This window comes from Pinus tabuliformis, chromosome 1_1, assembly GCF_031772625.1.
Source record: "Pinus tabuliformis cultivar Carrire ecotype Pingquan chromosome 1_1, CPIR1, whole genome shotgun sequence".
NCBI lineage: Eukaryota > Viridiplantae > Streptophyta > Pinopsida > Pinales > Pinaceae > Pinus > Pinus tabuliformis.
Window position 1 is genome coordinate 963822395 of NC_142297.1, and position 25819 is coordinate 963848213.

At 44.5% G+C, this 25819-nt stretch overlaps 1 protein-coding gene across 1 annotated transcript in view; it reads right to left on the reverse strand.

Annotated features, from left to right (window-relative positions):
* The window catches only part of LOC149217702 (alpha-mannosidase-like), a 551513-nt gene that overhangs the window by 110583 nt on the left and 415111 nt on the right, over positions 1-25819 (reverse strand). The window contains exons 23-24 of the mRNA XM_089393048.1: positions 11959-12071; positions 11711-11795 (exon numbers count right to left, since the gene is read on the reverse strand). Coding sequence (XP_089249174.1) covers positions 11711-11795; positions 11959-12071 — 198 coding nt within the window. The remainder of the gene's footprint in view (positions 1-11710; positions 11796-11958; positions 12072-25819) is intronic.

Here is a 25819-nt window from a genome sequence, read left to right on the forward strand (position 1 = left end):
GAAGCTGGGAAAACTCCCCAAAACTACCCCAAATCATTGGGATGAGTCCTCCTTTGAATTTCCTTCCTGCCCAACTGTGATTCTGATGTTGTGGCCCTTTCCCTCAAGACCACGTGATGCCCAGATTGTCCCTCTGCGTTATCCTCCAAGGATAGATTTCAAACTGCCTATTTGTTGCACCCACTTGCTCCAAAACTCTTCCCAATTGTTGACCTCCTGATGTCCTTCGATTCTCCTGGTTCCTCCGGCTAATGCTGGCCCAATGAAGCTCTATTCTCAACTACATGTTCCCTCTTTGCTGGCCCAAAAATACGCACTGTTGGATGATGACCGAATGTGCTGGCTGTGAATACTCCATGGTGCTCCTAAAGATGCTATGGAACTTCCTTCCTAGGGCGGCACTTGTAGTCCCCCGAAGGTAAGGTTGAATCTCCTGCTTGAGAGATTCGTGGCTAAGCAGCCAGTTGACTCGGCTAAGCAGCTTGAGCAAATAGTCAAGTGATGTTTGATTTGCAAGAGTGAATGATGCCCAAGTGAGGAGCTCTTCCTTCTTATGACTTCGTGGGCCTCCCTTTGCCTCATGTGGGCCCCTCCAATAGCCATATGAATTCCCTCCAAGGCAATTCGAATTTCCCAATACACTTTCCCACGTGGGTGGCCCCCACCTTCCACTAGCAAAATAATTTGGCCATATTTCTCCTAAGTTCCTAAGTTGAAATTTCTTGGGTCCTTTTCCTTAGCAAAATTTGTACAAAATTGTGGAGAGACAAAACATGTTACAAATTCTTTTGGAAAGGGACATGACAATCCACCCCTCCCAAATGTTGCTTGCCCTCAAGCAACTTTAGAGTTGGGTGCTCCAAAATGTGCTCACCCTCCCAAGTGGCATCCTCATCCGGCAAGTTCTTCCAGCATACCAAGAACTCCTTGATGGTCCTGCTCCTTAGCTTCCTCTCCCACCTCTACAAAATGACCTCAGGCTCCAAAACCAGGTGACCCTCGTCATCCAACAAGGGTAACTCTACTACTACTGTCACCTGTTGTCCCAACACCTTTTTAAGGCACGAGACATGGAATATGTTGTGAATATTGCTCCCTAGAGGCAGCTCTAGCTCGTAGGCCACCTCCCCAACTCGCTTGACTACCCTGTATGGCCCATAAAAATAGGGTTGTAGCTTCTCAGTCCCTTTCTGCTTCAATGTGGATTTCCTGTACCGCTGTAACTAGAGGTACACCAAATCCCCCTCCTCAAAATGTATCTCGATCCAGTGCCAATCTGGGTACACCTTCTGCTAGTTTTGCGCTGTCATTAAGTTATCCTTGAGAGCTTTGAAGATGTCTTGGCTCTCTTGGATCCAATCTTTGGCCTTTGGGGCCCAACTATCTCCAAAAAAATGTCAGCAAAAGATAATGCATCATAACCATACAAGGCACGGAAATGATTCATACCGATGGACATGTGATGGGTGGTGTTGTAGCAATATTCACCCAAATGCAGCCACCGAATCCAAGCCCTCTACTGCCTAGTCACATAGTTCCTCAGGTATCCCTCCAGCCACTTACTAACTCACTCAGCTTGGCCATCTATTTGGGGGTGGTGACTTGTGCTAGGGGTGAGCTCGGTACCAACCAACCTAAAGAGCTCCTCCCAGAAGCCTCCCATGAACTTGCTATCCCTGTCACTCACGATGTCCTTAGGAAGCCCGTGTAACTGGAAGATCTCCCTAAAGAACAATTCTACAACCTGTGAAGCCAAATATTTGGTAGAGATGGCGAAAAAGTGGGCATACTTGGTCAACTAGTCGACCACTACATAAATGCAGTCCTTGCACTGTACTATGGGGAGCCCCGTGATGAAATCCATGGTGATGCTCTCCCATTTCCCCTCGAGGATGGGAAGCGACTGTAATAATCTTGCAGGATGAATCAACTCCGCTTTGTTCCTCTGACATGCCTCACACTCCTGTACGTGCTTCAGCACATCCCCCTTGAGGTCCTTCCATGTGAAGTGCTCCCCAACTGCCATGTATGTTTTCCTAAACCCCTAGTGCCCTGACAATGGCAAGTCATGTGCTGCCTGGAGCACTCTCTCCCTCAACTGCGAGTTGGGAACCAGAAATATGCCCCTTGTAGTAGATGACCTCATCATCACTCGATAGCGCTCATCTACGTGGGTACCCTCCAAAATCTTACATGCCCTCTTGTCCTTAGAATACTCCACCAACAACTGGGCCTTCCAATCATGGCAGATGCTCATGAGTGATAGGCCTACGGGTCTCCAGGATAGGGCATCAACCACCACGTTGTGTTTTCCCCGCATATACTCTATGTCGAAATCATAGGCCTGCACATTGCTAACCCATCTTTGTTGTTTGTCGTTGAGGCCCTGCTACCCCATGAAGTGACGAAGACTGTTGTGATCAGTCTTCACCCGAAACCTGTTATCCACCAAATATTGTCGAAACTTGGCCAAGGCATGCATAATGGCCAGCATATCCTTGCCATATATAGAATATGACCTCTCATGGGGTAAGAGCTTCTGACTCTCGAAGGCAATGGGGTGCCCATCCTGAGATAGTACCACTTTGACTCCCTCCCCAGATGCATCAAACTCCACGGTGAAAGGCTAGGAGAAGTCCGGAAGTGCTAAAACTGGATAACTACTCATCACCTCCTTGATGCGATCAAAAATTGCTTGTGCCCCATCTGTCCATGCGAAAGCCCCTCTCTTGGTCAAATCTGTGAAGGGAGCTTCCAACTGCGAAAACCCCTTGATGAACTTCCGATAATATGTGCAGATGCCCAAGAAGCCCCTCAACGCTGTCACATCTTTGGGTATTGGCCAATCACAGATAGCTCGTATCTTCTCCTCATGGAACTTCACCCCATCTACGCAATGATATGCCCCAAGTAGAGCATCTTGGTCAGGGCAAACTCACACTTGGACAACTTGGCATAGAACTATTGCTCCTCCAAAATACGCAGCACCTTCTCCAAGTGCTGGAGATGCTCCTCCCAAGTCTTGTTGTAAATCAAGATGTCATCGAAGAAAACCAACACAAAACTCCTCAACTACCTCTAGAACACATGGTTCATACATGATTGAAAAGTAGCTGGGGCGTTGGTCAACCCAAATCGCATGACCAAGAACTCGCAGTGCCTATAATGGAACCAAAAAGTTGTCTTGGGGATGTCCTGATCCCTCACCTTGATCTGGTGGTACCCCAAACGTAGATCTATCTTAGAGAAGTACTAGGCTCCTCTAAGCTCATCCATCAACCCATCGATGAGGGGGATGGGGTACATGTTCTTCAGTATCTTCCTGTTGAGGGCTCGGTAGTCCTATGTGTAATAGTTCTTCAAGTTCTATTTGTAAAATGTATTGTGTTTCCACTTTTCTTTATGAGTTTAGTGTACCATTTGCTTGAACTTATGTATTTCTATTAAAACACTTGGAAATCAATAATTTATGTTGGAACTGAAGCATGAATATTCCATCATGTCGTTGATTAGCATGGAGCTCACCTAATTAATCCTTGCCAGTTTGTTGAATGGAAATCATGACTCAGTTCACGAGTAGGAGGAGCCTTAGAGAGTTCTGAGAAACCAAATGATCAACAAGTAATGAAACAAATTCCGTGTGAAGTCAAACCTGGAGGAGTTTGTAATATCCCGTTTCAGAGATATTCTCCAAAACCCCAATAAACTCCAAGCAAATACATACAAATTATATAATAACCAAGAAACTCAAATGATAAAAATGACAATGGTGCAATATATAATAATGTAAACGTGCAATATAAGCAGATACTCAAGAAATGCAGAGAGAAATGCTAAGCCATTTTATTATACTAAGCAATAGAATGAGTACAGGAGGTGATCAGAAAGATGGCACCTCGACTTGCACAAGGCAAGTGAAGAAATACACTCATAATAGCAAAGGAATGGCCTCTCTTAGAACTGCATGGAAGCTGCTGGAGAACTATTGTGCTGCTGGAAATAAAATGAGGATTTGGGGCTGTTCCCCTCCTCGGAAAATGCTAAAACTCTGGAATCGGACTCTACTCAAGAAACCCAAAAAAACCCAGAAATCTTTCCTGAAATAGCCAACCCCTGAAAATCACCCCCTTGGGGTTCTGCATAGTCCCTCAATACTCTGCGCTACCACTAAATGAAACCCTCCAGAAATCTGATTGAAACCTCTGCCAAAAATCTCCAATATGCAAGGGCTGATCCCCTGCTCAATCTCCTAGCACAAATCCTACTACAAACTCTCAATCCAAAACTCCTGGCAGAAAGAACTGCATCATCCCTCTCAAGACTGCACAGTCATCTACAGTGCTCAATCCTCCTGCCAACTACCAATGAAACTGCTGCAAAAATACTGATGGAACTACCTTGCCCGAGCAGGCACTCGAAGTCCCCCAGGGCTAAGGGTGAGATCTCCGAATGGAGACACTCAATGCACTAAACAGTGTTGCAGACTAGCTAAACAGCCAGCGTGCTCATAAGTCGAAATGACTAGCTCAAATGCACATAAACGAATGTCAGAATGAGGAAGCTCCTCTCTCCTTTATAGCCTTTGCCTCTCTCAATCCCAAGGCCCACCTTCTCCAGCGTAATTCCCCTCTTGCCATATGTTCCTTCCCTTCTGCGTAGTCCCTCCAAGTGTCTGCGTGGGCTCCATATCTGTGTCCCCCTTTGGCCCCCTTGGCTCCCCCTTTAAGTCACAACGTTGTGCTACTAGGAAGTGACTTTTATTCTATAGGTGAGTCATGTCCCCTTTTCCTCACCTTTTTATTCATAAATAACTATAGAAGGCAAAAATAAGCAAAATTAAATATTCCAATTAGCCATGGCTAATTAGGAATATTACAGTCTCTCCCGGCAAAATGTTGCTTGTCCTCAAGCAACTGAGGTGATGGATGCTGCAATATTTTCTCACTCTCCCAAGTGGCATCCTCATCCGGCAAATTCTTCCACCTCACCAAGAATTCCCGGACTGTCCTACTCCGCAGCTGCCTCTCCCTAGTATCAATAATAGCCTCTGGCTGCAACACCAAATGCCCCTCATCATTCATGGGTGGTAGCTCATCAGTCACTGTCACCTGCTGCCCTAATGTCTTATTCAAGCATGATACATGAAAAACGTTATGAATCTTGCTGCCTTGGGGCAACTCCAACTCATATGCAACCTGTCCAATCCTGCGTATCACCCTGTATGGCCCGTAAAAGCGGGGCTTGAGCTTCTCAGCCCCCTTCTGCTTTAGTGACAACTGTCGATATGGCTGTAATCGTAGGTAGACCATGTCCCCTACCTCAAACTGTCTCTCCACCTGACCTCTGTCAACATACATCTTCTGCTGGTTCTGCGATGTAGCCATGTTATCCTTGAGAGCTCAGAGGATATCCTGACTCTCTTGGATCCAAATCTTGGCTCTTGGAGCCTTGCTATCACCAAACATCATGTCAACAAAAGATAAAGGATGATACCCATACAAAGCATAGAATGATGACATACCAATGGACATGTGATGTGTAGTGTTGTAGCAGTACTCCCCTAGATGCAGCCACTTCATCCATGCCCTCTGCTACCCACTGACATAGTTACGCAAGTAGCCCTCCCGCCACTTGTTAACTATCTCTGTCTGTCCGTTTGTCTATGGGTGATAACTGGTACTCGGTGTCAACTCCGTCCCCACTAAATGAAAAAGCTCCTGCCAAAACCTGCCCATGAAACGACTGTCCCTGTCACTGACAATGGTCTTAGGAAGACCATGTAACCTGAAGACCTCTCTCAAGAACAGCTCGGCCACCTGTGCTGCTGTGTAGTGTGTGGATATGGCAAAGAAATGTGCGTACTTTGTCAGTCGGTCAACGACGACAAAGATACAATCCTTTCCCTGTACCATGGTCAACCCTTTGATGAAGTCCATCGAGATACTCTCCCATTTCCCCTCCGAAATGGGAAGACGCTGCAATAAACCCGCGGGATGGCTTATCTCCCCCTTGTTCCTCTGACAAACGTCGCACTCCAGGATATGTTGGAGTACGTCCTCCTTGAGGCCCTTCCATGAGAACCTCTCTCTGATGGCCCTGTAGGTTTTGGTAAACCCCTAATGGCTAGCCAATGGTGAATCATGTGATGCCTAGAGTATCTTCTTCTTGAGCTGAGATCCCTCAATCAAGAAGATCTGATCCCTATAGTAGATGATCTCATCGACCACCGTGTACCTGTCATCCGCCACATGCCCATCCAAAACCTCACATGCAAACCTATCCATGGAGTACTCAACTAAGAGTCGAGCCCTCCAGTTTGTGTCCAAGCTCAAAAGAGACAACGTGGCTAGTCTACGTGAAAGAGCATCTGCTACCACGTTGTTCTTACCGTTGACATACTCGATGTCAAAGTCATATGCTTGGATCTTGCTGATCCAGTTCTGCTGCCTCTCCTATAGTTGCTTCTGCTCCAAAAATAATCTGAGGCTGTTGTGATCAGTCCTCACCCTGAACCTGTTACCTACTAAACACTGTCAAGACTTGGCCAATGCATGCATGATGGTCAGCATCTCCTTGTCGTATATAGAATACAACCTCTCGTGCGGAAGGAGCTTCTGGCTCTCATGGGCTATAGGGTGACCTCCTTGCATCAATATTGTTCCTATCCCCTCTCCTGACGTGTGACACTCCAAAACAAATGGCTGCGTGAAATCTGCCAATGCAAGCACTGGGCAGCTGCTCATAACCTCCTTGAGCCTTTCAAAAACTCGTTGCACTGTATCCATCCAAATGAAAGCCCCCTTCCTTGTCAAATTTGTCAGGGGTGCAGCAAGCTGTGAGAAACTCTTGACGAACTTCCGGTAGTAAGTACAAATGCCAATGAATCCCCAGAGTTTTGTCACGTTCCTCGGCTCCGGCCACTCTCTAATGGCCCTGATCTTCTCCTCGTGGACTCTCACTCCGTCCACCCCTATGATGTGCCCCAAATACAACATCTCTATCAACCCAAACTCACACTTGGAGAGTTTGGCATAGAACTGCTGCTCCTGCAAGATACGCAACACTGTCTCAATGTGCTGGAGATGCTCCTCCCAAGTCCTGTTGTAAATGAGAATGTCATCAAAGAATACCAACACAAACTTCCTCAAGTGACTGCGGAAGATGTGATTCATGCAGGACTGAAATGTGGCGGGGGCATTGGTTAGCCCAAAGGGCATCACCAAGAACTCAAAGTGCCCATAGTGACACCTGAAGGCGGTCTTGGGAATGTCCTGCTCCCTCACGCGAATCTGATGGTACCCAGATCTCAAATCAATCTTTGAGAAGAACCGTGCTCCTCTCAACTCATCCATCAACTCGTTGATCCTGGGTATGGGGTATCTGTTCTTCAGTGTCTTCTTGTTCAGAGCCCTGTAGTCAATGCGCATTCTCAATGTGCCGTCCTTCTTCTTCACTAACACCACGGAAGAAGCAAAAGGACTCGTACTCTGGTGAATGTGCCCAAGAGCCAGCAACTCCTGAATGGCCCACTCAATCTCATCCTGATAGGCCTTGGGATACCTATAGGGGGTAGTGATCACTATCTGTATACCTTGCTCAAGCTCAATGGTGTGCTCAAACCCCGGTCCGCTGGCTGTCCTGGCGGAATCTCCCCAAACACTATGGCATACCAGTAAAGGATGGACTGTATCTCTATATGTACTGCCTGCTCTGTAGTCCCTGCCTATGATGCACGCAACTCCACTGCCCACTCTACATCTCCCTTCCGGAAGACTGCCTCCATCCGATGAGCCGAAACAGTCTGAGGCGGATATGTGTGTTGTCCTTGTATCTTCTCATGCCTCCCTGTCTTCTCATCATCCCACTCCATCTCTAGGGTTTTCCAATCTGTCGTGACCTTCCCTAGAGTGATGAGCCACTGAACACCCAGTATCATGTTGATGTTCGGAATATCGACCACGAAAAAGTGGTCAGTCAATGTGTAGGTGCCCATCGTCACTGATAGCTCTGGAACATAACAAGCACACATCATGGTCTGATCTCCTGGGACCAAGACCGAAAACGCATCAAAGCTCTCTGTCTATATACCCCTCCGCTCAACCATCTATGCATCGATGAAGTTGTGGGTTGCCCCACTGTCAACCAAAACTAATACTCGTTGGCCACGTACTATCCCCCGTACGCGTAGCGTCAAATACTTGGGAACTCCTGGCAATGCTGCAAGGGCCCCTCCGATAGGTGCAAAAGATGCACCACCTGTTGTTGGTGGTTGAGGTGGCAAAGGTCCCTGCACGCCATGACAATCTCTTGCCTCCACATCATCCTCATCATCCTCTTCCCCATTGCTCTCGGAGAAGACCTCAATAAAATGTGCTTTGCCGACAGCACATCTATGTCCTGGTGCCCACGGCTCCTGATAGGGGAAGCATAACCGCTTCTTCTTCAGCTCTCTCCTGGCATCATCGTCAATCTGTACTCGTCCTGGATTCCCCTTTGGAGGTGGAATCCTCACATCCTTCCCCTTAGACTGGAAAGTCTGTCTCTGGGGGTAAGGTGTCCGGGTCCTGGGTAAGACATCCTGTAAGTCTCGGGTCCTGCTAATAGCGTCTTGGAGTGTAGCTGGTCTAGTGGATCGGACTAAACCCTGAAGTGGCTTTGCTAACCCCTCAACATACATATAGATCCTCTGTGTCGTGGATAGATCTGGCACCATCACTGAGACCCTCAAGAACTCTGCAATGTAGGTCTCTGGGCTCCCTGTCTGTTTGAGCCTCGTCAGCTCAACAAAATGCTGCTCTGGATCCCTCCGATCAAATCGCTCCATCAATCTCCTGGTGAACTCGGCATATGTCATCACTGTGGAGTGTCCGAGTGTAACCATCCCATGAAACCACCAATCCTGAGCCTCACCATCCAAATGCAATGTTGCCACCTTGATGGCCTCTGTCTCCGACATCTGGTTAAGCTAGAAATAAATGTCCAGCTTCTCCACCCAAGACTTTGCCGAACTGTTTGATGAACCATCAAACGTAGGCAAGTGGAATCTACTAATTGCACGGTGGGTGTCACCATCATGCTAATGCCGGTACCCTCTGTGATGGTCGCGGGGTCTGCTATCCTGTTGGAGCTGAACAAAGTCCCTGAATGAGAGGGCTTCCCTGAACTCCTGCCCATAGGCTTGGTACTTTGCGAAATAATCACCCATATGTCCAGGCTCTGCCTCCTGCTGGGCTACAACCCCCGTGTCTGCTCCTAAGAAAGTGGGCATGGTAGAGCGTGTAGGGGCTTGTGAGGCCACCTACTGCGCAGTATCATGCTGCTTTGGCAAATGGTGGGATGCGCCCGAACCCTCACCAACCTGAAAAACCCGTGGGCTCTCACGCTGTCTAGCCTCTACTTCCGTGAATCTCTGTCCCATCGCCTCAATCTGCCTCGACAGATCCTATACCAATTTGAGGAGCATATCCGCAAATTTCTTCCCGTCCTCGTCTGCAATCTGCTCTGCGTCCACTACTGGCTCTTTCTGTTCTGCGTCCACCACAGGCTCCTCCTGTTCTGCGTCCACCACAGGAACACAGTCTCCCTCCCCGTAGGTATTCTCCAATTTACGTCCAGTGTCTCTGTATCTCCTACCTCTGTAACAGATGTAGGGTTTTTCCCCCGGTGTCATAGATTGCTAGCTCTACACGCTAAGCTAGATTTATGCTTTGATACCACTGTAATATCCCGTTTCAGAGATATTCTCCAAAACCCCAGTAAACTCCAACCAAATACATACAAATGATATAATAACTGAGAAACTTAAATGATAAAAATAACAGTGGTGCAATATATAATAATATAAACGTGCAATATAAGCAGATACTCAAGAAATGCAGAGCGAAATGCTAAGCCATTTTATTATACTAAGCAATAGAATGAGTACAGGAGGTGATCATAAAGATGGCACCTCGACTTGCACAAGGCAAGTGAAGAAATACACTCAGAATAGCAAAGGAATGGCCTATCTCAGAACTGCGTGGAAGCTACAGGAGCACTGTCGTGCTGCTGCTGCTGCTGGAAATAAAATGAGGATTTGGGGTTGTTCCCCTCCTTAGAAAATGTTGAAACTCTGGAATCGGACTCTACTCAAGAAACCCAGAAAAACCTAGAAAGCTTTCCTGAAATAGCCGACCCCCGAAAATCACCCCCTTGGGGTTCTGCAAAGTCCCTCAATGCTCTGCGCTGCCACTAAATGACACCCTCCAGAAATCTGCCTGAAACCTCTGCCAAAACTCTCCAATATGCAAGGGATGATCCCCTGCTCAATCTCCCAGCACAAATCCTACTGCAACCCCTCATTCCAAAACTCCTACCAGAAAGAACTGCGTCATCCCTCTCAAGACTGCGCAATCATCTACACTGCTCAATCCTCTTGCCAACTACCAACGAAACTGCTGCAAAAATACTAATGGAACTACCTTGCCCGAGCAGGCACTCGAAGTCCCCCGGGGCTAAGGGTGAGATCTTCGAACAAAGACACTCAATGCACTAAACAATGTTGCAGACTAGCTAAACATCCAGTGTGCTCATAAGTCGAAATGACTAGCTCAAATGCACATAACCGAATGCCAAAATGAGGAAGCTCCTCTCTCCTTTATAGCCTTTGCCTCTCTCAATCCCAAGGCCCACCTTCTCCAGCGTAATTCCCCTCTTGCCACGTGTTCCTTCCCTTCTGCGCAGTCCCTCCAAGTGTCTGCGTGGGCTCCATATCTGCATCCCCCTTTGGCCCCCTTGGCTCCCCCTTTAAGTCACAACGTTGTGCTACTAGGAAGTGACTTTTATTCTATAGGTGAGTCATGTCCCCTTTTCCTCACCCTTTTATTCATAAATAACTATAGAAGGCAAAATAAAGCAAAATCAAATATTCCAATTAGCCATGGCTAATTAGGAATATTACAGTGTTGTGTTTCCACTTTTCTTTATGAGTTTAGTGTACCATTTGCTCGAACTTATGTATTTCTATTAAAACACTTGGAAATCAATAATTTATGTTGGAAATGAAGCATGAATATTCCATCATGTCGTTGATTAGCATGGAGCTCACCTAATTAATCCTTGCCAGTTTGTTGAATGGAAATCATGACTCAGTTCACGAGTAGGAGTAGCCTTAGAGAGTTCTGAGAAACCAAATGATCAACAAGTAATGAAACAAATTCCATGTGAAGTCAAACCTGGAGGAGTTTGGTACCAAATCTTAGTCTTGACAAGGCATAATTGGGCCATGAGTGAGTTGGAATGTGGGACGAAGACTAGACCCTCGAATAGCACCAAACAGTCCAAGGGCATGGTTATTCCCATCAAAAGTAAACAACTGAGCAAAGCGTTTATGAAGATACAAAGATGCTAGTACATTGCAAGAGAAAAAGTGTTGCTTTGGTTTTAGATACACTTATTCACAATTAAAAAATGTAAAGGTGGATAAGCACTTTCAACGACCAAAAGTATTTTCATTACTAGGAATTTTTGTTGTTGTTATGCAATTTCAAGCCAAATTTCAAGCCATTTTTCTTGGTATGCATAGGCTACTCTACTATTAAATTTTGAATGTGGCACAGACATTAGGGAAGTAAGCTTTGGATTCATTTTTGGCTTAACATACTGTCAGAGGCATTATACTACATTTAATGATAAAAAATATACAACTAAAAACATTTTTGAAATTACATACTGTTAGTCCTTGACACTTCGATTGTACACAAACAGTTTCATTAAGAGGTTCACCAACCCCTCGAGAATCATCATGGAGCAATCGCCTGGTAAAGCACAAAAAGAAAAATATTTTAGATTTTCAAAGTGTTTATATAAAATGATATATAGAAATTTGAAAACTTTCTAAGAATGCTATTACATTTATTATTGATGATGACAGCAATGTGATATTTTGATTTCTCTCAACTATAAAAAAACTTGAAAAACCTGTGAAGCATTAGTTCAAGTTCCCCATCTTCAATGCTTGCACCTCCAACAGCACGATCAACCAAAACTGAAAATTCAGCTTTGTCATCCATCATATAGATCCCAAGGTTAAGCTGCAAATACTCACAACATTCAATAATTTGTGAAGCTTTTGTGATTGAAAAAAGGGAAAAAAAAATATACAGGATACTATAATGTTCCATGAATTCACTGAAAGAACTAAAATCTTGCATCTACATTTGTTCTTTTAAATTTCATTATACAGTTTTTACTATAAGGAGCTTATATTTTCTGTTACCTAAAAAGGAGAATTCATTTTTTTTATTCTAAGAATATCAATAATAAGAAGTGCCATTTTACACTATGTTTTTCTTAGGGTTTTCATTGCCTAAAATTTTAACCAAGTATTGGTTTCACATGTTCTGCAAAGAAGATAACCCAATATTTGAAAGTGATGCATTCTGTCACACAGCAAATCCTTTTCATCTTTCATATATGAGGTGTCAATAAGCACACTAATAAGGGGAGATTATCACATCAGCAATCACATTGATTTGATCAAGGACCTATCTGTTTGATGGCTTGTTAAATGATGGAGGATACATTGATACGTCTCCCTATGAGTAATAAATAAAATGGGAAGATACTCTAACTGTTATTCATGTGTCTTAGATAGAATTTTGTCCTTCAATTAATTTCAGTGATCTATATAACAAATTGGATTACTGCTTAAGACAATTTCCTTTTTCTTATAAGATGAGGCCATGCAGGGATTGACGAAGAGAGTGTTTACATGCACCATCTTGAAATGGAATTCTTCCAATGTGTAGTCTCCAACAAATAAAACATATGTGCATTAAAATATCCCACAATCAATGACAATATCAGCGTGTAAGGAATAAATATTGAAACAAAAAGGAAATGAGCATACTTCATTCATAATTAAACAAGGAAACGATTTTAAATTTTAACTTTATTTGATTTTGGAAAGCTTAGATCCATTCATCAAGATTATTCTGATGAAAAATGTTGGTGGTGGGAATCCCTATATTTAAGTTATAACCTTTTTAGGGACGCATCTGCCATCAACATCATAGTACACTAGCTTTTCAAAATTTAGACAATCTTTTCAAGGCCATTTTAATACATTTTATCCTTGCAACTAATTCTGTTATTATTAATTTTCCAAATGGTATCTATAACAAAAAACACTTTGAATGTAATGTTCCTAAGTAGGAATGTGAGTGATATTTAAACAAATAAACAGTGTAACAGCATAAAATTAAAAAAATGCATTACACATCCATGGAAACACTGTAAATCTGGGACTGCTGAGCCATATATTATAAAATTTGAGAGCAATGTGTATAATATAAATGAAGTGGTACACTTGGGCTTGTCTCAAGGACAAGCTGGACTAAACCCAGGTGATGGAATAGCTGAGATGATGGTTGTTCAGTCACTACACCACTTGCACTGCGCTGTCCCAGCAAAACTGCTGATCTGCTGACTTTGACCTGCTAGAATGTGCCCAAAAACCGCCCAGAAAATTTTGTCCTTCCGGCCTTAGAATCCTTGGACAAAACCCAAAAGGGAATTTCTCAGATTTTGACTTTGGATTTTCGGCCTCCTTGGAGCCTCTCCCCAGCTGCTACAGCCAAATTCGTTTTGCAGGAAACAAGCTGCAAATCCCTTTGAAATTACCCCTAGTACACTGGGTTCACCTGTATTGACTAACTCCTTGCTCCCCGGATGACCCTTGGCCCGGATGACTGCTCTTCCAGCACCACGAGTTTGCTGCTACAGTGGCCTCTGTGCAACACCTCTATCCAAAACTTTGACTCACTGTTGCGCTGGTCTGGCTGGCTGCTACTCTAGCAAAATGACCTTTTCTATGTTGCCTCCTCAACCCCTGGCTCTCCCAGCAAGCTATGAATCTCTTTGCTGATCTATTCCCTGCTCTCTCAGCAAGCTAGGAATCCCCCTGATTTTCCAACCCCTCCTGCTTGTTCTCTAGCTGCGTCGAAATACGCAATTCCTCCCTATGTTGATGGCTGAAATGTGTGTCTGTACTGGACTCCCTGGAAACTCCTGTGTAACATCCTCCCTAGGGCAGGCACGGATGGTCCCTCGAAAAATAGGTTGAATCTCGCGCTTGAGAGATTCGTGGCTAAACAACCGGTAGGCTCGCTGAACAGTAGAGCGTACAAAAATGAATTTGTTTGTCAAATAATCAGAATGCCTCTAGAATGAGAGCCAATCTCTCTTTATAGCTCTTTCGGCCCCCTTAGCCTCATGTGGGCCCCTCCATCCACTAGCTCGAATTCCCTCCAACGTATTCCTTGGCCAATTTCGAATTATGCATGTGGTGGCCCCCACATTCCACTAGCTGCTAGAAATAAATCAGATTGCCTATAGTTCCTAAGTTTCTACATGTGGGGTCCTCCGCCTAAATCAAAAATGCTGCCAAAATTGTGTTGCTGCATCTTGTGACTAATTCATTTAAGAAGGGACATGACAGCCCCCCCCCTCCCAAATGTTGCTTGCCTTCAAGCAACCTCAAAGCTAGGTGCTCTAGTATGTGCTCACCCTCCCAGGTGGCATCCTCATCCAGTAAGTTCTTGCAGCATACCAAGAACTCCCTGACGGTTCTACTCCTCAGTCTTCTCTCCCTACTTTCCAGTATGGCCTCTGGTTCCAGCACCAAATGGCCCTCATCATCCAATGGGGGTAGATCATCTGTTGTCCCAACACCTTCTTCAGGCATGAGAAATGAAACACGTTGTGGATCTTGCTCCCCGGAGGCAGCGCTAGCTCATATGCCACCTCCTCAACTTGCCTAGTCACCTGGTAGGGCCCATATAAATGTGGTTGTAGCTTCTTGGCCCCCTTCTATTTCAGCATAGACTGTCTGTAACGCTGCAACCGGAGGTACACTAGGTCCCCCTCCTCAAAGTGCCTCTCTACCATGTGCCGATTTGCATATAGTTTTTTCTGATTCTGGGTTGTCGCTAGATTATCCTTGAGATCTTTGAGGATATCTTGGCTCTCTTGGACCCAGCCTTTGGCCTTTGGGGCCTGGCTGTCTCCGAAATTAACATCAACAAAAGTTAGAGCATCATAACCATAGAGGGAATGGAAAGGAGTCATATCGATAGACATGTGGTGTGTGGTGTTGTAGAATAACTTGCCCAAGTGCAACTACCAAATCCACATCCTTTGCTGACGTGCCACATAGTTCCTGAGGTACCCCTCGACCACTGATTGATACTCTCTGTCTGGCCATCCGTCTGAGGGTAGTAATTGGTGCTAGGAGTAAGCTCTGTCCCAACCAACCTGAAAAGATCCTGCCAAAATCCTCCCATGAATCTACTATCTCTGTCGCTAACAATGCTCTTAGGGAGTCCATGTAGTCTGAAAACCTCCCTAAAGAACAACTCAGCAACCTAGGCTGTCGTGAATCTAGTGGGGATGGCGAAGTGGGCAAATTTGGTCAGCCTGTTGACCACCACATATATGCAATCCTTTCCCTGTACTTTGGGGAGCCCCGTGATGAAATCCATCTAGATACTTTCCCATTTCCCCTCTGGAATGGGAAGTGACTGTAATAGCCGTATAGGGTGAGTCAGCTCCCCCGTTCCGCTGGTGGGCCTCACACTCCCTTACATGTCATAGCACGTTCTCCTTGAGGCCTTTCCATGTGAACCTCTCCCGAACAACCATAGAAGTCTTTCGGAACCCCTGGTGTCCAGACAATGGTGAATCGTGAGCATCCTGGAATACCCTCTCGCTCAACTACGAGTTGAGCACTAAGTAAATGAGCCCCTTGTAATAGATGACCTCATCCATCACACGGTAACGCTCATCTACATGTGTCCCCTCTAGCACCTCACAGGCCTTCCTGTCCTTGGAGTACTCAACCAATAGCTGAGCCTTCCAATCCTAGCAAATGCTCATAAGAGATAACCCAGCCAGTCTCCTGGATAGAGCATTAGCCACCACGTTGTGCTTGCCCCACACATACTCAATATCAAAGTCGTAGGCCTGCACCTTGCTGACCCATCTCTGTTGCCTATCATTGAGGCCCTGCTACCCCATGAAATGTCGAAGACTATTGTGATCAGTCTTCACTCTGAATCGGTTGCCCACCAAGTACTGGCGGAACTTGGCCAATGCATGCATGATGGCCAGCATCTCCTTGTCATATATGGAATATGACAACTCATGTGGTAGGAGCTTCTAACTCTCGAAACCTATAGGGTGCCTCTCCTGTGACAAAACAACTCCAACTCCCACCCCTGATGCATCACACTCCACCGTGAATGGCTGCGAAAAATCTGGGAGTGCCAAAACAGTGCAACTGCTCATCATCTCCTTCAGGCGATCGAAAGCGACTTGTGCTCCCTCAGTCCATGTGAAGGCCCCTTTCTTGGTCAAGTCAGTCAAGGGTGTTTCTAGCTGTGAGAACCCCCTGACAAACTTCCTATAGTAAGTGCAAATGCCTAAGAAGCCTCTCAGCATAGTCACGTCTCGGGGTACTAGACAATCTCGGATGGCCCGACTCTTCTCCTCATGAACCTTCACCCTGTCTGCTCCAATGATATGCCCAAGATAAAGCATCTCTGTCAATCCAAACTTGCATTTGGAGAGCTTGGCATAATACTGCTGCTCCTCCAAAATGCGCAGTACCTCCTCCAAGTGTTGGAGGTGCTCCTCCCATGTCCGGCTATAAATCAGGATGTCATCAAAAAACACTAGCGCAAACCTCCTCAACTTTCCTCAAAAGATGTGGTTCATGCCAAACTGAAATGTGGCGGGAGCGTTGGTCAACCCAAATGGCATAACCAGAAATTCAAAGTGCCCATAGTGGCACCAAAATGTTGTCTTTGGGATGTCCTGATCCTGAACTCTGATCTGGTGGTACCCCGAATGCATATCGATATTGAGAAATACTAGGCTCCTCTAATCTCATCCATTAGCTCATCAATGCAGGGAACGGGGTACCAGTTCTTGAGGATCTTCCTGTTAAAGGCTCTGTAGTCTATGCACATCCTGACGGTCCCATCCTTCTTCTTCACCAATGCTACAGAAGAAGCGAAGGGACTGGAACTAGACCTCATGTGACCCAAAGCAAGTAGCTCCGGAATAGCCTTCTCTATCTCATCCGTATAGACTTTGGGGTGCCTATAAGGGGTAGTGATGATTACCTGTATACCCAGCTCTAGTTCAATGGTGTGCTCAAAATCTCTATCTAGTGGCTTCCTTAGTGGAATGTCCCCGAACACCACTCTGTATCGGTCCAGAAGCACCTGTATTTCTGCTGGTGGTGACTTTGCCTGTCCTCCAACCTTTGAGATCCTCAACTCGACTGCCCATGCAATGTCCCCATGTCAAAGATCTACCTCCATCCTGTGGGCCGAAACTGTTTGAGGTGGATAAGACTGCATGCCTCTCAAAACCACCAGTTTGTCATCTAGCCCGATGAACTCCATTTCAGGTTTCCGCCAATGTATCGTAACTCTCCCAAGGCAATACAACCACTGGACACCCATCACCACATTGGTGTCTGGCACATGGACCACAAAGAAGTGGTCCGTCATCAAGTAGTTTCCCATAACGACTATCAAGGAGAGCACTTATCTGGTACACTGGATGGTACGGTCACCTGGCACTAGGACGGAGAATCCCTCAAACTCTGTCATGGTGAGGCCCCTCCTCTGGACTCGTTGTGCATCTATGAAGTTGTGGGTAGCCCCAGTGTCCACTAGTACCAACACCCTCTGTCCCTGTATTGTACCTTTGATTCGGAGTGTCAAAAACTTAGGAATCCCGCATAGAGAAGTAATGACTCCCCCTGATGAGGCAAGAGATGCCCCTCCTTGTGGAGGTGGCCCTATGCCCTCTGAACTCTCTCCATTTGCCCCACCACAATCCTGCTTCACCTTGTCCTCCTGGTCACTGTCAGAAAAGACCTCAACATAATGTGCTCTACCCGCTGTGCACCTATGGCCTGGTGCCCAGGGCTTTCTGCATGTGAAGCATAGCTTCCTCCTCCGGAGGTCCTTCCGTGTCTCCTCATCTATTTGCCCCCTCCTGTGTGGTCCTCGGTGGCGGGGGTATAGTCTCATGCCCTTTCTATGGGAAAGGGGTCCGTGCAAGGAATGGCGTTCTAGTCTTGGGGATGGTCCCCAATAAATCTCTGGCGCACACCACCACCTCCTGCAGCGTAGAGGGTCTGCGTGACTTCACCAATCCATGAAGAGGCTCAAGCAAACCATCAATGAAGATGTATACCCTCCTGGACTCGGACAAATCCGGAACCATCACTGGCACACGCAGAAAATCAGAAAATATTCCTTCGAGTTGCCTATCTTGCGCAGTTGTGTCAGCGCCCTGAAGGATGCTTCTGGATCCCTCTGATCGAATCAATCCACCACCCTCATGGTGAAGTCCTCATACGAAACTATCTGGGCATGCCCCAAAGTGGTCAAGCCATGAAACCACCAGTCATGGGCTTCCCCCTCCAAGTGCAGCGTTTCCATCTTAATGGCCTCCTGTTCCGTCATCCAGTTGAGTTGAAAGTATGTGTCCATCTTTTCAACCCAAGCCCTGGCTGTGCACTTGGCAGTGCCATCAAATGTAGGGAAGTACATCCTCCCTATAGTTCTTTGCAGCTCATAGTTTTGGGTTCCCTGTCCTCCGTACCCCTTGTTCCTCTCACTCTACTTGAGCTTGCAGTAATCTTTGAAGGAGAGGGCTTCTTTGAAATCTTTGTCCATCGCCTGCCACTCTCTGAAGTAGTCCCCCATCTGGGGAGTGTCCTCCTCTCTTGCTGGTTTGATTTGTGCTATAGGCACGAAAGAGGGTAGTGTAGCCCTAGTGGGCACACTCACTGAAGGGCGCTGCGCTACTGGTGAGGGTTGATCAAAAGGCTGAGAAGCCCCTGAAGTTTCTCCACACAAGAACCCTCTAGGTGTGGCTCTATCCCGGTTCTTTGATTTGATTTCTTCTAGCATGTCTTTCTGCCCCTTGGCCAAGTCACTCAAAGCCCTCAAGAGGCTATCGAAAACCATATCCTCCATGCTCTTGGAAACTGTTGTTTCCTCCTCTTCGGCTACTTCTTTCCATTTTTCCTCCGTATCTAGTGTAATCTCTAGCTCCCTTTCTCTGCTCCTATACCTCTGCCTCCGGTAAATGATGTTTGGCATTCTCCTCTCATATGAAGCCAACCCCACAGCTGAGCCAAGAATTAGGCTCTGACACCACTGTAATGTTCCTAAGTAGGAATGTGAGTGATATTTAAATAAATAAACAGTGTAACAGCATAAAATTAAAAACAAGCATTACACATCCATGGAAACACTATAAATCTGGGACTACTTAGCCATATATTATAAAATCTGAGAGCAATGTGTACAATATAAATGAAGTGGTGCACCTAGGCTTGTCTCAAGGACATTTTGGACTAAACCCAGGTGATGGAATAGTTGAGATTATGGTTGTTTAGTTGTTGCACTACTTGCACTACATTGTCACAGCAAAACTGTTGATCTGTTGACTTCGACTTGCTGGAATGTGCCCAAAAACCACCTAGAAAATTTTGTCCTTCCAGCCTTAGACTCCTTGGATAAAACCCTGAATAACCTAGAAGGGAATTTCTCATATTTTGACTTTGGATTTTCGGCCACCTTGGAGCCTCTCCCCAGCTGCTACAACCAAATTCAACTTGCAGGAAACAACTTGCAAATCCCTCTGAAAATACCCCTAGTACGCTGGGTTCACCTGTATTGACTAACTACTTGTGTCCTAAATGACCCTTGGCCCGGATGACTGCTCTTCCAGCACCACGAGTTTGCTACTACAATGGCCTCTGTGTAGCACCTCTACCCAGAACTTCGACTCACTGTTGCGTTGGTCTGGCTGGCTGCTACTCCAGCAAAATGGCCTTTTCTATGCTACCTCCTCAACCTCCGGCTCTCCCAACAAGCTGTGAATCCCTTTGTTGATCTATTCTCGGCTCTCCCAGCAAGCTGGGAGCCCCCCTTGTGAATCCCTTTGTTGATCTATTCTCGGCTCTCCCAGAAAATTACAATTCATTGCATTCATAGTCATGAATTAACAGATTTAATTCAATGCGCACTTGCAAAGTGCAAAAAAGCAAAAATTAAGAAGTTTGAAACAAATTGCTTTCCGGTTAATGCTTGGTTTGATAAGGAATGCAAAAAGGTAAGGAGAATGTGGAAAGAGTCAAACAAAGATAACATAAAGCTCAAAGCTTACAAGCAGTTATTAAGCAAGAAAAAGGTCGATTTCATGGTTTTAAGGAGGGAAGAACTAATCTTCCTTGGAAAAAATAATCCCAAATTATTTTGGAAGGAGCTCCAACCGAAAAAGATACAAATTGGAAATAATATTACAGCTTCTAAATGGTTTGACTGTGCAAGACAACTCTATGAGCAGGTTCCTAAGGTTGACCCTCCCCCCTTGGTCAACACTGATACTAAAATCTTCATGGTACAAGAGATAGAGATGGATATCAAGAATTTGGGTGTTGGAAAAGCAAAAGACTTAGTTGAACTCCAAGCAGAATAGCTAAAGTGGGGCTCAAAGATTCTTGCACCTCACATTACAAAAATCTTCAACAACATCATACAACAAGGGCTCCCCACAGATTGGACAACTAGTCTGGCAATACCTCTTTTCAAGAGTGGTGACGTCAATAATCCCTCCAATTATAGGACCATCATGATAAACCCTTTGTTTTCAAAGCTATTTGGAAGCATGCTAGAAAACAAAATTAGCAAGTGGGTAGAAGAAATAAATAAGCGTGCTAAAGGGCAAGCAGGTTTTAGACCTAAACATTCCACAGTTGATCATTGTATAACTTTAAGGCACATCATTGAAAAAGTTTGGGAGAAAAAGGAAGAAGTCTTTTGTTGCTTTGTTGATTTCAGAAAAGCGTTTGACTCGGTTCCTAGGGATAAGCTTTGGCACAGAATGGAGGAACTTGGGGTTCCTAAACATTTGAGAGTAGTTGTGCATAGGCTGTATGAAGAGGCAAAAGTCAAAATTAGAACTTTAGCGGGGATTTCTGAAAGTTTTAGAAGATATATTGGGGTCAAGTAAGGTTGCCCATTGTCTCCTACCCTTTTTTGGTTTATATATCAACAAGCTTGAGGAGTGGTTAAATTCACAAGGGGATGATGGTATCTATTTGGGCAAGTTTGTTATAAGGCTTCTTTTGTATGCAGATGACCTTATTCTGATTGCTAAATCGACTCTTGGTTTGCAAGAGCACTTACTATCCCTTGAGCATTTTTGTAGAAGTGTGGGGATGCAAGTCAATATCAACGACACAAAAGTAGTGGTCTTCTCTAAGAAAAGAAATCATAACTAGGATAAGTTCTACTTTGAAGGCAACATTTTGGAAGAAGTTGCGAATTACAAATACCTCGGAATTGATATCAACAAAAATATAAGCTAGAATGGTTGTAGAAAGAAAATAACTTTGGGGGGTTGGAAATCATTTTATGGTTTTCAAAATAGGTGTAGAGAGGTAGAGTTATGGGACTAAAAAACCAATCAAACTCTTTTTGTGCTTCTAGTGATTCCGGTGATTCTCTATGGTTGTGAACTATGGGCAACAATACATCTGACATGTAGTGGACGCAAATTGAGAAAATTCAAAAGCATTTGGTTACAAACAAATTTAAGATTAAAAGTGCAGTTCCTTATGATATCTTGTTAAGTGAAATAGGGACTGCTCCTATTGAAGCAATTGCTATGGTGCAAGTCATAAGGTATTTAAAAAAAATTGAGCAAATGGAAGAGGGTAGATGGTCTAAGTTTGTCTTTAATGATAGATTGTGCAAGAGCAAAAAAACTTGGATGCAGCAAAATAACAAATGGTTATGGGGTATTTGCTTGAACGCATGTCCCATAAACAATAAAGAGATAAAATATTTTGTTATGGATAAGTTCCACAAGCGTACTTGGGATAAGGAGCTAGGAAGAAAGAAAAATTACTATATTGAAGTGTCTAATCCCACTCATAGTCATCAACCAAAAGCATACATAGAGGCCAATATCTCTTGGAGAGTCAAAATTTTTATTGCTCAGTTAAGGACTAATTCTCATCAACTCTGTTGTGAAACAGGGTGCTGGAAAAGGCCAAAGGAAGTGTGGGAGGAAAGAATATGCATTTTTTGTTCTTCCGGAAAAGTGGAAACAGAAAAACATTCCATTTTAGAATGTGAGGCCTTCAAAGACAACAGGAAAAGTCATATGCTGGTAGCTAGCTCTTGGGATACTCTATTTAGTGAGAGGTTTGTTGAAAAGCTGGGAGCATTTATTTTGAAGCTTCATAGAAAAAGGGCCGAAGACATCAAGCAGATGAAGAAGCAATCTGTTCCATAGGCTATCTTTAGCCTCGTGGACGCTAAAATAATTTCTTTCTTTCTTCTTTCTTCAATAATAATGTAAATTAAAAATATATATATATAATTTATAACAATAACTTTATGAAATTTGCTCAACGATTTATTTTTAAACAAAAACTTTATTCATACTCTATTTATACCATACAAAGATCGTAATTTTAATATAGGGAAATTGAAAAGGCATAACCATAATCATCAACGCCCTAGTTAATTAATATATTCTTGATACACAACCTATTAGTGGCGTAAGCTATGAGGATGCCCAAAGAGAATAGATACGGAACTGCCTGGATGAGTTAGTGGCATTAGAAGAGCACAAATTCCCATTTGATTGATGATTTCGTTTGCCCTTGATAACACCCAAGCCAAGAGGCATCATAATCCAAAAGCATGGTCAGTTCCGAATTGAGAAAGAGATAGAAACCACGTCAGAATAAAACAAAAGGGATAAAAATCTAGAACGTAGACACCATTGCGAGCATATAGAGATCCCTTTTTCTTAAAAAATAAATACACCATTTGTGAAATGCAGCGGAAGCATTAAATTCACACTTCATAATAGCTACTGTAATTTGGTAAAGTCTGGAAATCACACTTCATATTAGGAATATAAAAATTATAATATAGGTGTCTCGAAATTATGAATATATAAATTAAGATATATATGGTTACTTCTATATATATATATATATATAGATATATATATTAATAAAATAGAGTTATTTTTATTATGTTTAGAGAAAGAAAGAATGAAATAACACATACTCGAATCACCAAAAATTTCACCATACCATTTTGTGAGAGGACAATGCAGCATCCAAAGTCATTTCTGAAATAACTATCTTTTTATAAAATGTTCTCTTGTATGATGCTCTCGAATCAATGGACATCCCCTTCATGACCAAGACTCATGCGAGCCCTATTCGACCCCTCCCAAATATTGCAAGTTACCATTGGATCTCAATTTGCAGGAAAGAGACAAGGAGTTGAGGAGGGGTCAGAGGATCAGGTGGAGTTGCTTGTTTGGCTAGTGACTCACTCCAGAACAGGGTAACTTTGGTAGCGGAAGATGAGTTTGCCAGGCTTATGTGGATTCGGATTAGCATCGGAGTCTCTCCTCTAAGGGACATCTACATTGCAGTTTGTTACTTCCCCCCAGCCTCTTCACCATTTGCTATCCATAATGGCTCAAATGGGGATCCCTTTATAGACTTGTACACCAACATCACTTGGTACTGTGTTGTTGGGGAAGTCATCCTCCTAGGTGACTTCAATGCTCACACTAGAGATCTCCAAATCCCTCTCCACGACCGATCAGAGGATGTATTTTGTACCCAGGGGATAGATCCAGATTCAGTAGGGCTTCACTGGATGTCAGATGATGCTTTAGGGCCCATTACAGTTTATGGTAAACATCTATTGCAGTTGGGGGAATCTCAGGAGTGGTTGATTCTAAATGGTCTCCCCAATTTCCCACACTCTTGCTTTTTCACTTGCCGACCATATGGCGGGGGTGCAAGTGTAGTTGATTATGTACTCGCTAGCCATAACTTGCTCCCTTTTATTCACCATTTCTCAGTCTCCCCCATCCCCCTTGCTGATCATGCACTTCTTTCCTTCTCTCTCCGGTTTGACCCTCCCCTTCCACCCCATCCCTCCCCTCAGGGCCCACCCCAAACTACCTTCTGATTTGACGAAGGAGACCCTGACATTTTCTCCTCTACCCTACGCAAGATGCTCCCATCGAAAACCCAGTTCTCCTTGCTTGATTCTGCTTCCACTAAATACACCTGTCTTTCAGCTGCCATTTGGGAAGCAACACTCAAATCCTTCCCCCACTTCACTTGTTCCACTTCCATCTCCCCTAAAGTTGGATCTTGCCCCATGAACAAATGGTACGATGATGAATGCAAGACTCTACATCGAGAACTTTGATATGCTTTCACCCACTCTCAACCCTTCTACTCCGACCTCAAAGCTTCTTATCGTCATCTCCTTCGTCCAAGAAATGACTCTTTGTCTCCCATAGTAGACAAGAACTTTCAGCTTTCCTTGCCCACTCCCCTAAACAATTCTGGCGTACCATCCTTCCCCGACGCTCCCCTCTTCCCCCTGCTCTCAACCCTACATCCATGTTCTCTCACACTTCAAATCTTTATGATATTCCTGGGCAGACCCAAATTCATGTTACCTCCCCACCCTCTTCCTGTTATCTATTCTCAGAAAAAGATATTAGAGAGGGCATTTGGGTGATGAACAACAACAAAGCAGTTGATGAGGAAGGCTACCAAGAAGAGTTCTTTAAGCATGGTTTCTATGCTTTAGTTAGCTACTTGGTTGATATCTTCAACCATGTAGTCCGTGAAGGTTTTCCATCGACATGGGCACACCACATCATCCATCTGATCCACAAATCAGGTTCTAGCTCAAATCCCAATAACTATAGAATGATCATGGTGGTTCACACGTTCTCGAAGTCGTATGCTACTATTCTACATAGGAAGCTCTCCAGTGACATTGAGCAAAGACAACTCAGAGCTAAGGGACAGACTGGTTTTCGATCGGATGATCAAACCATTGACCACATCTTCGCCCTTCATGCCGTGATTGAGGAGGCATGACACCGCTCTTCGAAAGTCTATTGTTGTTTCGTATATTTTCCAAAAGCTTTTGAATCTATTCCGAGGGAGGCCTTGCTCCAGAGACTCAGAGATACTGGCATCTCTGCAACCCTATTGACCGTTATTATGCGCCTATATGAATCCGTTCTTGGTCGTCTTCATGCAACCCATGGGATGTTTGATTTCATTCACAACACTATTGGGGTTAAACAGGGTTGTCCGCTATCCCCTACCCTGTTTGGGATCTATATTGATGAGTTGGAAGCATTTCTACACAAGCATATCCAGGACACTGATGGTTGCCTTCTTCACCAGGTTCTGATATCTATTCTACTCTTTGTTGATGACGTGGTCCTCCTCTCCTCATCCCCAGAAGGATTATAGAGGCTGCTGGATGCCTTAGCTTTGTTTTGTGACCATCCATAGTTGAGGGTCAACCTGGGTAAAACCAAGGTTATGATCTTCAATGAGATGAAGAAAACCTCAGACCTTCACTTTCTATTCAGAGGGGAGGAGATTGAGATTACCAACACGTATACTTACTTGGGGGTGCAATTCTTAGGTCCTTGCTTCAATTTGCGACTAGCACTTCAGTCTTGGATCACCAAAGGATATGGATCCTTAGCCCTTCTCGAGAGAGAGTGCTTTCAACATCACTTACAGGACATCTCGTCCAAGATGAACCTCATGGACACCTTGATTCGTCCCACTGTTCTATATGGCTTAGAGATTTGGGGACCGTCTGTACTTGAGTCAGACTGGGCTTCAGCTAAGAGAGTCTAGATTCTTCTTCTTCGCTGC